This window comes from Podarcis bocagei (assembly GCF_964188305.1).
Source record: "Podarcis bocagei genome assembly, chromosome: 4".
Classification (NCBI taxonomy): domain Eukaryota; kingdom Metazoa; phylum Chordata; class Lepidosauria; order Squamata; family Lacertidae; genus Podarcis; species Podarcis bocagei.
The window spans coordinates 57,152,663-57,169,790 of NC_138128.1; the positions used below are offsets into that span (position 1 = coordinate 57,152,663).

The following is a 17,128-nucleotide window of genomic DNA, read 5'->3' on the forward strand; positions in this document are numbered from 1 at the left end:
ATTTTATCTCAGTAGCTGATGAAATCAACATATTTTTAGGACACAGTCATATTTCTTTTTCATACCCATATAGACATATCCACATAATTTGAGCATAGAATTTTCTTACAATACCCAAACGCATAGCAGACAGGCAAACAAACTTCCAAAATGCTTAGCAGAGTAGCTGGAAGTAAGGAGTGTTGCCTAGGAATTACAAGATCATATAATGAATTTCACAGAATGATTTTTAATTTTGTTTCTTTTTTGTGTGTGTTTTTATTTATTTGCAAGTCATATTGGTACCAACCCTCAGATTGTTTTAAATATAGGTCACATCCATTTTGGCCTTTTGGGGACAAACATTGCTCTTCATCAAGGGCATTGCCATATAAATAATTAAATTGTTTGGTGATTGGCCATATAAATATTTATTTTAAGATGGTCCTTTCCTACTGCACTACTGTTGGAAAAGATGCTGCTGTTTGAACTGGGTTGGGTTGGGTTGGGTTGGGGGGCAGAACCCAGGTGTGGTAGCAATGATATTACTGAAGCTTTGCCCAAGAGATTGGTGAATTGCTCTCCTGCTTCTTTTTCTCGATTTCTTCTCCCCTTATGCTCACAACTCTCATTAATAGCCTTTTCTCTCTTCCTGCCTCCCAAGGTGTGTGCAGGTTATGAGAAGAAGCATTTGCCCAGCCACTGTCTGCAGCTATTATTCTGCAGGCTGCAAGGTGAGCTGTAAACCTGATGGATTTGCATTTAACTGAGCCTGGTGAATGTTCATGGACCTACTTGTTGCTAACATTTGCACCTCTGACATTTTCTAGAGCCCTCTGTGCATGCTTGGCGTTTCTCTGTAGCAACTGGGCTTCTGTTTTCTTGATCTCATTCCATCACCCTCTGATTGCCTCTGGGGGCGGGGCAGTGTCCAGACAACTTGCTTCTATGCATGCATTGAACACATGAATGGAGGTTTGATAGGACACTATCTGCCACACCCATTCGCTTCGACCTCTTACCAAGCGCACTGAGAGCCCCATGTTCAGTGTTCATGTAAAGGGAGGCTACATGTTTGCACTGACTGTGTAGCCACTGGGGACACAATCTCTCTCTCCTCCCTCCCAGGTGCGTGGGCTGTGGGTGTCTGAACACCCCATTAGCGGCGCAGGAAGGAAGTTCTTGAAGAAATATGGCCTGTCTCCAAGACAGAAGATGATAATCTTCTGCAGAACAGTGACAGAGGAACACAACTGGGTTTGCCATTGAGTGCAGACTCAGCAGGAAAATAAGAATTTAGGATGAGACTGCTGGATCAGGCCAAAGCTCACCCAATCCAGCAATCTGTTCTTCTCACAGTGGTCATCCAGATCCCTAGGGAAGCCTCCAAGCAGAACTGCACTGTAACAGCACTCTCCGCACTTGAGATTCCCAGCAAATGGCATTGCTTCTGACAGCAGCAAATCTGCACAATATGTGAATTAATCGTATTCCCACTATACATTTTAGGTGTGCACTTAAAATCCAATATTTTTAGTACTTTTAGTTTCAATCTGCATATGATGTCTCCATTTCCAGTTTCCACCACAAGATGGTCCCAGAGTTCAGAATTTCTTTGACACTTTTCTCCCCTCCCTTGAAATCAGTATCAGCAGCCCACCTTGATCACTGAATGTGAAAGATGGATAGAGGTGAACCTTGTCGCACAGCTTGGCTCTCAGATTCACCTGCGGCAGCTGCCCCTGGAACTACTGCAGAAAGTGATCAGATCTTCAAGGTCAGAGGGACGTGCAATACTTTGTTCTATAAAAGGATGTTTTGAGGCGGCAAATCAGGACGAAGGCTTAATAAACAGGTCTTTGAAGGGTTCTGCTGTCTAGGAAGCTACAGGAAGTGGGATCACAAGTCAGTTGGGTTCTTTTCATTGATGAAAATGGAGAACAGGAGTTCTGAGGAGGGCAAATGGATACAATGCTTTCATAGCAATTCAGTATATATCGGGAATAGATATGGCCCTGCCAATATATATTCTGCAGCACTGCCTTCTGCCAGATACTATATACATCATAGGCATTAGTGTTTTGGGGCTTTATGTAATACTGTTCATATACTTATATCCCTCCCTTTCAGATTAAAAAAAATCTATGTGGCTTTCACATTAAAATAATATAATAATATGCACACATTACAACAAGAGCTATAAAACAGCAGATAAAGCAGCATAACCCCCCCCCCAAAAAAGGTCCCCATTCAGCAGTGAATATATAGCAGCCCATTTATAAAACTGAACCTCCCTGAATAGGTCATTTGATAGGCTAAGTGCCACTGTGGATAAGCCTCTCTCTGTGTGCTGGCTCTGGATGAGGAATTTGAACTCCCACTTCTGGAACTCCCATCCAATAGCTTTAATGGATAAAACAGGTTGGGACATAGGCAAGGCACAGGTTACAAGGTGCAGCAGGTACACAAGAGGTATAAGCACGTGGCTAAGTGCAAGCTAAGACATTGATCCAACATGTGACGGGCTCCCTGCACCTTCTTTTTGAAGAGTAGGGCAGGCGCAACTCATAGTGCAACAAGTGGTTGGCATCTTGGGACTGGGCAAGTATATGGGCACTCATTTGAGTGGGCTGGGTCTGCGAGGTTTGTTCATGTTGGTGTTGGCGTCTCTCTTGTCTTTGGACAGTGGTGCTGGCACTGGCTGGGCCTCCAATTTACTCTCGGTCACCTCCACAGAAAGGGGAGGAAAGGGTTAAACCTCCCATCCACATAAACAGCTGCTGATAGATATAATTGGTTAATGTTTTTGACTGTCCACCATCCAGTCATTTCTTAAGAGGTCTATAAACAGTCATTCGCCTAATCCACCCAAGCAATAAGTTGGAGAGGCCCAGGTGCTAAGCTATGTGCGGTGAACGACTGTTCGCTTTTCAAAATCGCAGATTTGATGGATGCTATTTCCTCACTCATTTTGGTAAGCAGGAATGATCAGGTGCAACCTTTGTTTGGAGAAGGAACTTTTAGTACAGAGGGAACATGCCCATCAGATGAAGGCTATTGACTCTTGTGAGCAAAGGATTTAGCAGACATGACGGTTGGTTTTCTTTGGATTCTGCCACTCCACAAGTTGTTTTTAAAATGAAACCTTATATTGACTTGACCAGAAGTTCTCTGTTTTATGGCCACTGTAATTGCTCTCTTATGAAACTCACTGTCCTAGCGGATGTGTTATGAAGCAGCAACCTAATTCCGGGGAAAGTCTTACTTAACTTGAGCAAAACAGATTGTTTTTACGCCTATGACATGTCACACTGGGAATTTACGTCTGTGACATGTCACATTGGGAGTAAGAGCCTGCCATGTGAATTAGATTTTCTGTGTGTGACCTAGCTTTGCTAGTGCGTTAACGTTTTCTCACGTGGATTCAGCAGGTTTCCTCTGATTTGCATAATGATTTCAGGTATCATTTGAATCTGCTTTAGATCTTTGGCTCACCTCTGTCCACTGTCTAGTCCTGGCTGGCAGTGGCTGCCCAGTGCAAGGTTTTTCCCCTAATGCTCATTGATGCAGTGAAGGAGGCACAATTTTCACCGATAGTGGGGGAGGCTTAAATATTTTGTCTTCGCATGTTGCATTCCTGAGAACAATTGTCCCTCTTCACCTTCTGTTGTTTTGTTTTTTTTAAGCACACAATGTGATTGCTAATCACATAATTATTAAGGCCCAGAGATTTTGTTAGAAGTGGCAATGGGGGCCTTTTGCATGCAAAGTAGGTGATCTACCACTGAGCTTCTGAAATGAAGGATGTGCATTTGTCAAAACAACTACATTTGACAATGTTTCAGATGTGGCAACACTGTGCCTGCCCTTGTTCTATTCTAGTGTTGGAGGTCTGGAGCTAGATAGGAGTCAAACAGTGCATATTAGCAAATACACCCCCCCCCCCTGAAAATAAGATGTAGGGTCAGCAAAGAACGCTTGATCATCATGACAATTCAGTTGCAGTGAGCACAGATGCCAGTTCCTGTTCTACAGGGAAGGCTATCACAGCAACATAGGAACTCAGTAAGAATGTAGCAGCCTCATACTAAGTCAAATCATTGGTCCATCCAGCGCAGTATTGTCTACAATGATTGGCAGCAACTCCCAAGGGTTTCAAAGAGGGAGCGTCTCCCAGCACAACCTGGAGATTCTGGGGTCCTGGGACCTTTTGCCACCACTAGGGATGGAGGAGATATTCAGTACACATTCAAAGTCAAATCTATCAAATTTAATAATAATAATAATAATAATAATAATAATAATAATAATAATAATAATAATTTATACCCCACTCATCTGGCTGGGTTTCCCCAACCACTCTAGGTGGCTCCCAATGTAATAATAATAATAATAATAATAATAATAATAATAATAATGTGACGAAACATCAAACATTTAAAACTTCCCTAAACAGGGCTGCCTTCAGGTGTCCTCTAAATGTCTTCTAAAATTTGCACTTTCCAGAACAATACGTGAACAGGTACATGCACTTATTCAAATTTCATGAAGTTCTCCAAGCAAACAATGATTACAAAAATGCATATATCAGTGGGAAAGTGTGTGTGGAAATGAAGATACGAGTGAAAATACATACAAAAATGCAGTCTCTTAGGAAGGATTGCTTTCAAAAAATGTACACATTACTCAAAACTGCGTATTAAAATGTGTTTATTAGGAGAAATTCACACTAAGATGCTGATGAATTTTCAAGAGGGTTTTTTTAAGGCAAATTGCTGCAAAATGTGGAACATTGATGACAAATGAGTAACAGAGAGAACCAGAACTGACAGACCTTTCCAGCCCTAGATCCCACTAGATCCCACGGTCAAGGCCATTCTCCTAGTTCCCACTTGATCACACAGCTATGGGGACATTAAATGTCTGTGGTTGAGCATTGGAGAAGATCTGTTCCTTGTTCCTGAAGGTAATCAAAATCAGATATCTGAGAGCTGTGCTATATCAAAACTGAGAGTTGATGAAGGGGTGAGAAATAAATTATTGCTGCTTTCCCACTACCATCCATTTTAGATTCTTGCTTCCGCTAAAACACTTGGTGGCTCCCAGGGGCAGCTATAAGCTCCTTGTTTTGCAGATTTATTTATAGTGTTTGGACAGAATGTCTGCTTTTTGCAAAGATCCCTTTACCAATGACTTTTAAAGACTGCCTGCTTTTACTTCCAAAATGTTGCTGAAAGCTAGACACATTTTCCATGCTTCTTGTCTTTAAATAGACTCTTGTCTTATCTGAGCAGTTCATTAACTTTGCCCTTCTCGGAAAGCAATTAGCTTCCTCCCACAAAAGTTTTTAAGAGCTGTCCTTAAGTTTCCTCGCTGCCATGTGACTTTCTCAAAAGCTTCTGTCTACTTAAGTAAGATTCTGCTGAACATCTTCTAGCTCCTAATCTGTAGATGGATGAAGCCAGGAAAATGGGTTTTCACTATGTTAGCTCAAAAACCAAGTAGTTTGCAAGTCAGAGGTCCAAACTGAATAGGCTGAACATCAGGTAGGCCACTGGAGAGGTAAAGGCAACACTGGCCTAAAATACAAGGTCAGAAACACAAGAACACCCAAGAAAGCAGGTGCATCATTGCATGAAACAGGAATAAACCAATAGCAGAAGTTCGGGAAACCCCAAGGGCCTGAGAAAAAACAGTGCCTCTGCAGTGACAGTGACAGTGACAGGACACACGCTGTCTTTGTTTCAGATGATATCTCATTCTGCAAGGGCACCTTTAATATTAATATTGTACTGATGTTTCACAATTTAACTTTGAATGTAGCCAAGGTTTGCTTGGGACTTTTGACTTTGCTACATCTTGCCCCGGTCCCAACAGAAATCTGAAATGTACCCATGAAAAACTGAGCATTTGTGTCTTTCAATACTACTGAAATGGTTGTTTTTGCCATTTGGGGGACTTGTAACTTACATGTCATGTCAAGTGTTCTGTGTGGAACTGCAGTTTAAAAATATGCCTGATGACATGCTGATCAATGCGCTAAAGTAAATTAAACTAACTTGAAGCGGTTGTATCCAGTTCTTAAAAATAAGCAAAACAGGAAAATATGGTTATCTGAGGAAAATAACTTACACTTAACATCTACACTTAAAAATAATGATGTAACTATTTGTTTAGACAAATAGAGACACCATACAAACTGGTAGTTCATAAAGATTTTGTTTTGCCTTGCAGGTTATTTACTTTCAATGAATTTCATCTCCTGCGAACTGCACTATGCTGGGTCTTCCTACAACAGAACCCCAAAATTCAGATAATTCCATCTTACGATACCGTCCTCACATATTTTAGCAGGTAATGAAATGTATTTTTAAAATCCCTACTCGACACACCTTCGCATATCAACTGTACATATTTTAAAATTTCTATAAAGTGTAAAAGCAAAATCGCTCACGGAGCAGAAAGTCTTCAGCTGCTGACACTGTCCTCCAATATGGTAAAGAAACAGCATTAAACACACACACGTATGAGGGGATAAACCCCAAAATATAGAAATACAAATCTTCAGCACTAGAGAGTTTGAGGGCCCCTCTCAACCGTCAGTATTCTGCAGGAGGGATTCAAGCATGTACCAGAAGTTTAGGTTTGCATAATTAGGCTGTGTAGGTACCAATCTATTTGCAGCACGGAAATGTGGTTTTGTTCAATCTGGAATCATCTATGCTCATGTTCATCATGCTGCTTTCATTCTAGATTAATTCTAGATGCTGCCATCCACAAGAGTTGGTGTGTTTTCTGGGATTATCCACCTTCCCATCACTGAGCATACCTCAGGTGAATGAAGAAGGAAGTGGTGATTGCATCATAGTATACACCCACCCACAATTTCATTGGACAGGTGTGGATACACACATTACCCTGCTGCCTACCTCTATCTTCAAATACACCAAGATAATGCAGAATCAATCTGCAATGAGCTTTTATTATTTTGTATGAAACCAGTTTCCCAAGAAGTGCTTTTCAGGGGCAAAAAGTAAGCAATAGCCCTAAATTGTGTGTGGCTTACCTAGAAAAAACACACCAAGAGCTTAGTCTCCTTTGATTTTAGAATAAAATGTTCTATGTGCACACCCTTAGAGTGGATGAAAACACTCTGTTGCCCTAGCCTAACAAATCCACTTAAAAAGATTTCCTCTGGTTAGGAAAGTGATGAGGAAATGCACTGAAAAGTGTGGCATGAACAGTAGTTAACAGGAAGACATATACACAAACAATTCAGAACAAATGCTCAACAAAGACCAAATACAATCTGACCTCCACATACACTTTGTCCAGGTGAATGAGGATGAATGCTCAATAAATAGGCCATCTGGAAAAACCCAGAGTGTGCCTGCAGCTGATGACACTAAGCACTTCTAGGCGCCACTGTTTTTGGGTGGGATTCAATCACATATTTTGGAAATTGATTTGAGGGTGCAGAAGGCAGTTTTGGAGAAGAAAGAGAGGAGGGAGTCAGTCAGGAGAACTAATACACCGGCCGAGGTAGGCCCCACATTCACCTTTTAGACTGAAATAATAAGCAGCAAATGGATTTCAAGCCTCTCACATGAAAATGCTTTTCATTATCTTCGTTCTTCTCGCTGTCCTCAAACAGATCTTCTTGACATTGCTGTTTGTTGTTGTTGTTACTATTCCCATAAGACATTCTTTCCTATGAGTCATGTATCAGTATAAAGAAAATACTGTTTGGCTCAAAATGGAGCTCCCCGCTTGGAATCAACCTCTCTCCTCTCTCTCTCTCTCTCTCTCTCTCTCTCTCTCTCTCTCTCTCTCTCTCTCTCTCATTTCACCAGGAGATAGGAAATGAGTTGTGGGTGAATAAGTATTTACTAGTTTTACCCAAGAAGTACTTTTTATATGAAAACCTAGTGGAAAATGAGAAATTTTACGATGCACACATGTGCAAGCTGAGTGCGATGCCAGATTGCAACTACGCAGTTCACATTTAAAGTAACATGCATCGCTTTGCAACATCCTCTGTGCTGAAGCATTCTGTTTTCCCAATGATTTTGCAGTCAGGAGTTGCAGAGTTAACTAGCTACACCCCCAGTTTGCACTAAATCTGTTTTAACACTCCCACTTAAATTCCCTTCAGTTTAAAATGTTTTGTCATTTACACATCTGTATTTATTTAGTTGAAGATTACTTTATGTAACCTGCTGCTATCTAGGGCATCTAGAAACAGAAAAGGAGCGTGCTGCATTTGTGCATTAAGCAATACGACACACTGGAACTTGTTGGTTATCCAGTTTTCAGTGAGACCCCTTTAAACATGATGAATGGGAATCAAACCAATAGGGTGTGTTGAAACAGGGACAATTATTGAAATATACTTGGAGTCGAGTGTGGAGTTCATGCTCTTTATTCAGCTCATAGTAGTGAGGAGGAATGGAAGTTCCTCCAGAATGTCTGCTTTATATACATTATTTACACAATGGGCCCCATGTGATCGGCTAATTCCAGGATTCACCTGTAGGCCAATCAGGTTGCAGATTCACTTCCACCTGGAGCTGGATTGGGTGGCTCCTGTGGACCAATCAGGCTGCTGCATTCTGAATCCTATTGTTCTAGGACCAATCAGACTGCTGCCTTTTGGATCATATTCAGCTCAGTACATAACAATTATAGTTCCCCAATCCTAAACATATTATTGGAAAGTAAGTCCTGTTGATTTCAGTGAGACTTACTTGCATCTGATGACTGCAGTTGAACACAAGAGTTATGCATGCTTTAGCACATTGGTTTCTCAGGCTGAAAGTGTGCTTATCTCTCTTTTGGATTTCAGTCAATATATAGTAGGTCTGGAAAGCCCAATCCAGCAAGTTAGTAAGTGTGAACATTTTAAATCTTTTCTTTTTTCTTAAAGGGAGCAAATCCTACGATCAGCACAGTGGTGTTTATTGATTATAATTTAACAGGTGCAAATGTTCCAAGCACAGTTTTCAGTTTGCCCAAAAATAGTCTGCTAAAGAGGGTTGCTGAATCAAATCAAGGGGGATCCCTTGAGCTGGCACGTGCCTTTCCAGAAAAGAACAACAAAAGAAGCAGATGCACAAAGCTTAGCATTGTTCGGCAGCTGCACCAGAAATGAGGTAGCTTTGAGCTAGTTTAAAGCCACTCCTCATACAGTTTACCCATGCAGCTGTAGGAGAATCTCTACATGGCTGCCAATTCCCAGTTGTTGGCCATTGTCCAAATAACCATACAGCTAATTCCACCAGCCAAAGGGAGCTTAAGGTTTGGGTTTCTCCAAACAGTTCATAATTGTATAAGTCTGTTTATTTGTTTCTTGTATTTATACGTTCCTCTAGGAAGCTCAAGGTGGTGTACTTGGTTAGCCACCTCCTCAATTTATCCTCGCAACAACCCTATGGGGGTAGATTAGGCTGAGAGATAGTGACTGGCCCAAGGTCAGCTGGTGAGCTTCGTGACTGAACAGTGGCGTAGCGTGGGGGATGCAGGGGGGGCCGGCTGCACCGGGCGCAACATCTGGGGGGTGCGCGCTCGGACTCGAGTGCTAAAATCCACGGGTTAGGGGGCGCAAATTACTTGCCTTGCCCCGGGTGCTGACAACCCACGCTACGCCACTGTGACTGAATGGGACTTTGATACCTGCCCCCCCAAAGTCCTATTCTGACACTAGCCACTCAGCTCCAACCATATGAGTTTTAAGCTGCTTTCTGTGTCTGTGCTCCTCCCTTCATGTAACGGGAGTGATTTCTGCTTACTCCCCACCACACACACAAACACGCAATCTATAGACACTCATGCCATAACCCATTCCCAAATATCCTCCAATTCCTAGGGATAAATTTCAGGGGGGAGAGGTAGGGTTCTGCAGAGGTTAAGGGAAGCTTGCTTTGTGAATGTGAACTTGGTTCAGTCAGTGGCGTAGCGTGGGTTGTCAGCACCCGGGGCAAGGCAAGTAATTTGTGCCCCCTAACCCGTGGATTTGCGCCCCCTAACCCGTGGATTTGCGCCCCCTAACCCCCAGATGTTGCGCCCGGTGTGGGCGGCCCCCCCCTGCACCCCCCACGCTACGCCACTGGGTTCAGTCACAGATGGGAAGTGAGGTGCCAAAGAAATGTACTTAATATTGTTTAAATATTTTACCCTGTTACCTGCTGGGAGCAGTCTGTTACCTGAAGAGTGGGATGGAAATTCCTGAAATAAACTGAAATAACACTATAAAGCTGTATTTCAGTGCTCAAGCATTCCTTAACTTTTTGAGTGTTTGAACAAACTTTTGGACACTGCAAGATAATGGAGAATAGAGGCACAGCGGTATTCTAGAAGGCAAATAAGTCTTTTAAAATATGCTTAGTTCAAATAGTTCATATAAAAATATGCTTAGTTCAAATATGCTTACTCAAGAGAGTGCCTTCCAATAATTAGAATGTGAATATCCCTGTGTGTTTAAGTAGTGCATCCAGCTCAAATATAATGTGCAGAGAAAACAGCTGTTTTCTGTGTAAAGTCGCTGAAAGTGATCTATTGTGTAAAGCGGAGGAAAAAACCACTTTGCAGTTCCTTTCTGCCTTTTGAAGTGAACTGCAGCAACAGGCATCTGATTCTTCTCTGACCTTTCAAAGGCAGGGTGTGGGTTGCTTCGATTTCAGAGAACTTACTTCCGGTTGCCTTGCATCTATAAAAATAAAGTATTCAAAGTATCTAGGGAGAGCAATGTTGCAAATGAACACTGAAAAAGAAGCCAGGAGTGGAGGTGGGGCTTGAGGACTCGTTTCATTCAGAGCTTCCTTAATGAATAACTGTGATTTAGAGCTGGGTCTATTGTGGCATACCTTTGTTCTTCGGCAAAGAAATACCCATGAAAAGAAGTATACAGTAGTGAGAAAAATGTCCAGCAAAGATCCATAAACAGGAATGGGCAGAGATTTAGGCAGGATCCAAACTGTGGAACTAGTTCAATGGGCTCAAAGGGCCTTTAGGATGCAAACCTGTGCAGAATTACATGGGAGTAAGTCCTATCAAACTCAGTTTTGAGTAGACATGCTTGTGATACAGCATAGGGGGATTAGCTGTTCAAAGACAAAACTCAAAAATTTCAAGAAGTAGGACACGCCACCTTGTGAGCCAAATTTTCCAGCTTCAGGATTCCCACCCCTCCCCTTTGTAATCTGCATGTGGATTTGGGGATGGTTTTTTTTGGGGGGGGCATGGCAATTTCCTCTGCCACCAAGGGTTATTATGTGTCTTCCCCAGTAGAATAAGAAAAAGCATAATGACAGAAACATTATAATTGACACTTCCCTGGGGAGATGAAGGTGGATTTTTGGGAATGGTTAATCTGGGCACTTTTAAAAACAAGGCAGCCTGGACCAGTTTGTGTAAATCAGCACAAAGTAAAACAGAAAACTAGTAATGACACTGGCTTGCTTCAATCATTTGGAAAAATTTGGATTGTTTATCAAATATTACCTGAGGACTCCACTTAGATCAGTGAACCCTTTTGTTTAGTCTACCAGCTCTGTGCTCCTGGCTTCCTCCTCCCTGGCAAGGATTTGGCCTCACACAGTTCCTATTTCCTATTAATCATTATATAACCTAAATGGTTGGTTAGATATTTCCTGCTGTTAATAACGCAGTCAACCTTTGAATCAACCTCTAAGAAACCTTTCATATAACCTTTCAGAGGGTTGGGTTTTTTAGTGAATTATTCTTTGTATGTCACTCTCATATAAAACTTTGAGGTGCAAAACCCCCACCCCCACCCCCAATTGTAGAATCATATGCTTGAATGGTGGCTACATTTGGATGTAATAATAAACTATGGTTTATCATTAAATGAGCACATCTAGGTGAACTTTGAGCTTGCACACCTCCCCTCTGTTTCACGGTGTGTAATCAGACACATTTCCTTCCATTTCTAACTAACCACAGTTTATTGTTGTGTCTGAACCAGGACAAACCATGGTTTACTGAACCAAGCCAACCTCAAAGATTGGTTTATGAAGCTGGCTTATTTCATTAGACCATACTTACAATTGCCCACTGTACCTCAGAGTGAATGTAATGCTAAACTGTGGCTAGCTGAAAACAGAATAAAAACTTCTGAACTCTTTACAGACTCAATGGAAAAGAGGGCAGGGGGAGGAAAAATGACTAAAGCCAGTATGTTTGTGTCTGTGGTGAGGGTGGGGGAGAAGACAGGGTAGAGTGAGTCCTGATTAAGAATAACATCAAGGTAGATGGTTGGAGAACCAACCTGGGGAAACGATTGATTGATTGATTGATTGATTGATTGATTGATTACTTAATTTCCATACCACTTAATATATTAAAAATATCTCTAAGCAGTGTACAAAACAGCTGAAGCAACAACAGGCACTTAAAACAAAATATTACAAAAATACACAGTTACATATAAAAATGGTACGTTAATACAGAGTTAATTCTTACTGTTGCATTACCATTGGTATCTTTCATACTAGGAAATCAGTTTTGTCTTGGGCAAAGCCTGAAATAAATGCATGTAGAATCTCACTTGCCTTGCATATGAGAATCACATGCATAACTCATTGCAGTGACACATTCTGGTATTTCAGCATGTGCACAGAAACCTCAAATAATAATCTATTTGCACTTGTAATGTTTGCCGATGCTTTCCATGTAGAAAATGAATAATAGCTGTAGCAATACTAAGCTTGGATAGGAAATCATGCTGGGTTTAAACAAAGTTTTCTGCTCCATTGTTTTGCTTTTAGCTTACCCAAGATATGTGCCTTCCTGGAAAGGGAAGTAGGACAGCGATACATAGCTATTTTTCAGTCCCTCCGTTTACACGGCATCACTTCAAGTAAGTTTACTTTTTCTTTAGAACCTAAACATACTGCCGCAATCAGTTTTTCAAATCAAAATGCACTCCCAAATTTTGTGTGCCCCACTCCATAGGTCTGCTCTGCCCTCTTTAATATAAAATTACATATGCATATGGCACTTTGCAAATAACAGGTTTCAGAAGTCTCTACCCCAAGAGGCTTATAATCTTAAAATAGAGAGATAGGAAGGAGCAGAGGAAGGAACTGGAAGCAGGAGTTTACAGGGGAAGAGCATGTGATTACTTCCATTACACATACTTGGGCTTAGTTGCAATAAGACAGTTTAAATACTTGGAGGAAATGCACAAGGAATGTATGTGTGTGTGCGTGCATGCGTGCGTGCACGCATATAACACACAGACACAAAACTACTAGTATATGCATGTATATAACTGCAAATAGAGAGTCATTTCTAACTAAGGTCTGCTTAGAGTAGACCTACTGAAATTAATTAAACTAAATTAGCCATGCACATTGGGTCTACTCTGAGTAGATGTAGCATTGGAGACCACTCATGTATCCAAAACATTCCACGCATATTTTCTTTATGTGTTTCCTCCATTCGTTTCGGCAAAATCTATTGCAGCTATCTCTTTTTTGAAACAAATTCAATATTCCATGATACTAGAAATCGGGTCCTCCCTTAAAGAGGGTATGTACTGCAGTGAGACCTGGAAAACCAACACCCTGTGTTGTGGGTTGGTACGATTGGACAGCCACAACACCCAGTTGGTAGGTCCCTCGAAGCTGGGTACAATCTGGCCAATGGGACGCAGTCCAAACGGTTCAAGGGACCTATTTATGCTTCCTCTTTCAGTGTGTGCATTCGGAACACTCGCCCACCTCTCCCTTCTTTTAGGATTTGTGCACTTGACCTTGTTATGCCATCGTGTGTCGTCTGTCGTTGGGGCAGGGGCACGGTCAGAATTTTCCCCACGTGGCTGATTGGCTGTTGCCATTTGGGTTTCGCCTGCCGCGTAGCAATTCGTCACAACTTTTTATTATTATTATTTTTATTTTATTTTAAATATATATTTTATTCAGGATTTTCTTGTTTTACAGAAGTGTAGTGCCTCGTATTTTTTTTTCCATGTAACATTTTTACAAATCCGTTTCATTTGTTGAGGCATTAGGGGGAGAGGAAAAGAAAAAAGAAAAAAGAGGAGGGGTGGAGAGAGGGAGGATGGATAGGGTTGGGGTCGGGTGGTGGTGTTTCTATTATGTTTAATGTATGTAGAGTTTGGTGTCAGCGTTGCTTGTGTTGTTCACTTGTGTTCCTTTGGTGGTGAGAGAGGTTGGGGTTGGCCTAGGGTGTGATTGTTTCCTTGTGATTGGCTGTGGTGATCTTTGTTTTCGTGTGTGGGTGAGGTGGGTGGGTGTTTTGGATCAGGTTAGCCATATTGATTTGTATGCTGTTGGTGGATTATTGTCACTGTCCTGTTGGGCTGTGTATGTAATAAAGGGGAGCCATACCGGGGTGAAGGCGTCTTCTTCTGTTTGTCCCCGTGTCAGTTTCAGTTTATTAGTTAATTTTTCTAGTAGGGCTGTTTCCCATACTATTTGGTACCATTGGTCCATGCTTACTCCTGACAGGTCTCTCCAGTGTCTGGTTATGGTGTTTCTGGCTGCTGAGAGCAGGTGGGTTATGAGTTCTTTGTGGTGTAAATGGGCATTGTTGTCTTGGAAGATGTTTAGTAGGGCCAATTCTGGGGTGATGTCTATTACTTGCATAGTTATTTTACATATTTCTTGTATGGCTGTTGTCCAGAATAGCTGGATTTTGGGACACCCCCACCACATGTGGAGGTATGTGCCTGTGGAGGTGCACCCTCTCCAGCATTTTGGTGAGGTTCCTGGGTGTATTAGTGCTAGTTTCCTTGGTGTTAGGTACCACCTGTAGGTGAGTTTCAGTGTGAGTTCTTTTCTTTTCGTTGATATGGATTTAAAGGGGGGTTTAGACCACATTCTTGTCCATTGAGTGGGGTTAATCTCATAGCCTATGTCATTCTCCCATTGTTTTTTGATTGTGTCTAGGGGATTTGCGGGATTTTGGAGTAGTATTTTGTATATTGTGGATACCGTCCCTTTACCGTTTCCCTTTGTTGTTAGGAGGTTTTCGAAGGTTGTCAGGGGCCTAGCTGCTGCTGATTTTACTGTTGGGTTGTTTAAGAGGCCATGTAGTTGGTGTTGTGTTAACCAGGGCATTTGGGTGTTGTCAGAGTTGCTTCCAGATCCTAGCTCACAGAGGATCACGCTAGCCAGCGATCATTAAGTAAAAGTCTTTATTGAGTTACAGTTTCCATTCTCAAGCTACTGCGTGCAACTCTACGTCTAGTGGCTAGATCGGCGAAGCTCCGTCTGAGTCTCCGCCCTTTGTGCACCAACTTAATATCCTAGCCCTGCTCCACCTTTTCCGCCTGACTGTTCTCCTCTGGGTCCCTCTGCCCCCCGGGGTCTCTTCCTTCCTGGATTCTTCTGACGCCGACCCCCCGGACCCTCCTGTCTCCTTGCGCCGGGCTTTAGGACCTGGCTCTCTTTCAGGGCTGCCTACTGCGTCACTTTCCTGTGCATTTGAACTTGGCGCGCGCGCCCAACCTTCCACTTTCCGTCTGACCGTTTCTTCGCTCCCCGATGGAGGTGTGGCCACTCCTGACTCATGCCCTCCCCCCTGTTGTGAGCTGCCAGCGCTTAATCCCTGGCTCCCTTCCTCTTCCCTGCTCTCTGGCGGTGACGCTGGTCCCGATTTCCAACTGCTCTCCTCTGAGTCCCCTCTGGCTCTATCTTGCTGGGGTGTCCCCCTAGGCTCCCCCCTTGCCCTGGCCACTGGTGCTCCTTTCTGTGAATCTTCCGATTCACTGGAAAGACTCGGAGATCTCGGGTCGTCGTCATCACTCATCTTTTCTTCTGCCTCCTCCCCCTCGCTCTCTGTTTCCTCCCTTGCCCTTGCCTCTGCACCTGAACCCCTGACATCCATCCCCCCTCGAAGCCCCCCGTTCCCCCCTCCCCTCCTTCCGGTGCGGGAGCTGGGTGCTGCTGTGTCAGAGGGACGAACGTCGGATACAGTTCGCTTCTCGTGGCGGGCCTCCATCTGAAGTCTCCCGGTTCTTCCTCCCTGCTCTCGTCGACGACGGTCACCTCCTCTTCCATCTCTGTGCCGCCGTGCTCGAAACCAGGGTCGTCCCCGAAAACGTCCATGTCCGTCTCTCCCTCACTTCCTCCTGGCGGCGTTGCTCGTCCTGGACCTTCCAGCCACTTCCTGCGCCACTGCTCCTCTGGTCTGTCGTCCCACCAATACGAGGGTTCTGAGGCAGATCCCGAGGGGGACCCCTCCGGGGAACGGGCGTCTCGTATCGGGTCCTCGTCCGAGTCGAACCCCCGGAACGTGCTGGCAGAAAGCGTGGGCGTGAAAAGCCAGTCGTCGAAAAAGTCTGCTGGCATTGGTCTATGTGGGAAGAGGGCATGAAACTCGTCTTTGAGCAGAGGTTCGTCCAAGGCGTAGCCCGGCACCCAGCTGTTCGCACTGGCCGGGGTGCCCTCCTTGGCGAGAAGGTATTCTACCCCCTCTTCCCCCCATCTGGAGTCCAAAATCTCCGTGACTTCGTTGATGCGCTCCTCCTGTGCCACTCCCGTGTGCCCGGTTCTTTCTCTGAGCGGACTCGGTGCCGTTCCGGGTTCCTGAAACCTGTGCGGTGCCTTGTAGGGAGTGAGCACCGATCTGTGGAACACCGGATGCATTCTGGAACCCTCCGGAAGCGCCAGCCTGAAAGCCACCGGGTTGACCTGCTCTTCGACTTGGTAGGGCCCCAGTTGCTTATGCCCCAGCTTCTTCTTGGCCAACGACCTGGCCGGCACTGCGTGGGCTGCTAACCAGACCCAGTCCCCCACATGGATCTCTTCGCCAACTCTTCTGTGTTTGTCTGCCTGCACCTTGTATGCATGTTTGGCCAGCTCCAGGTGCCGCCGCAGCTGATCGTGGACCTCCTGCAACTCCGACGCGAACGCATCTGCTGTCTGCGGCTCCCCCTCCCCCATTCTTTCCAGTCCCGGGAAGGTTCTGGGGTGCCTCCCGTTGTTGGCGAAGAACGGCGTGACCCCCGTGGACACGTGCTTCGTGTTGTTGTAGGCGAACTCGGCGAGCGGCAGGTAATCCACCCACGTCGCAGGCTGTTGATTCGCATAACACCTCAGGTACTGCTGCATGATGGCATTGACCCGCTCCGCTTGCCCGTTGGTCTGCGGGTGTCTCGCCG

The 17,128-nt window shown here is 44.0% G+C and overlaps 1 protein-coding gene across 1 annotated transcript in view; it reads left to right on the forward strand.

Moving 5' to 3' along the window:
• The window catches only part of BTBD16 (BTB domain containing 16), a 48,784-nt gene that overhangs the window by 14,226 nt on the left and 17,430 nt on the right, over positions 1-17,128 (forward strand). The window contains exons 9-12 of the mRNA XM_081192320.1: positions 644-713; positions 1,626-1,756; positions 6,214-6,333; positions 12,765-12,856. Coding sequence (XP_081048446.1) covers positions 644-713; positions 1,626-1,756; positions 6,214-6,333; positions 12,765-12,856 — 413 coding nt within the window. The remainder of the gene's footprint in view (positions 1-643; positions 714-1,625; positions 1,757-6,213; positions 6,334-12,764; positions 12,857-17,128) is intronic.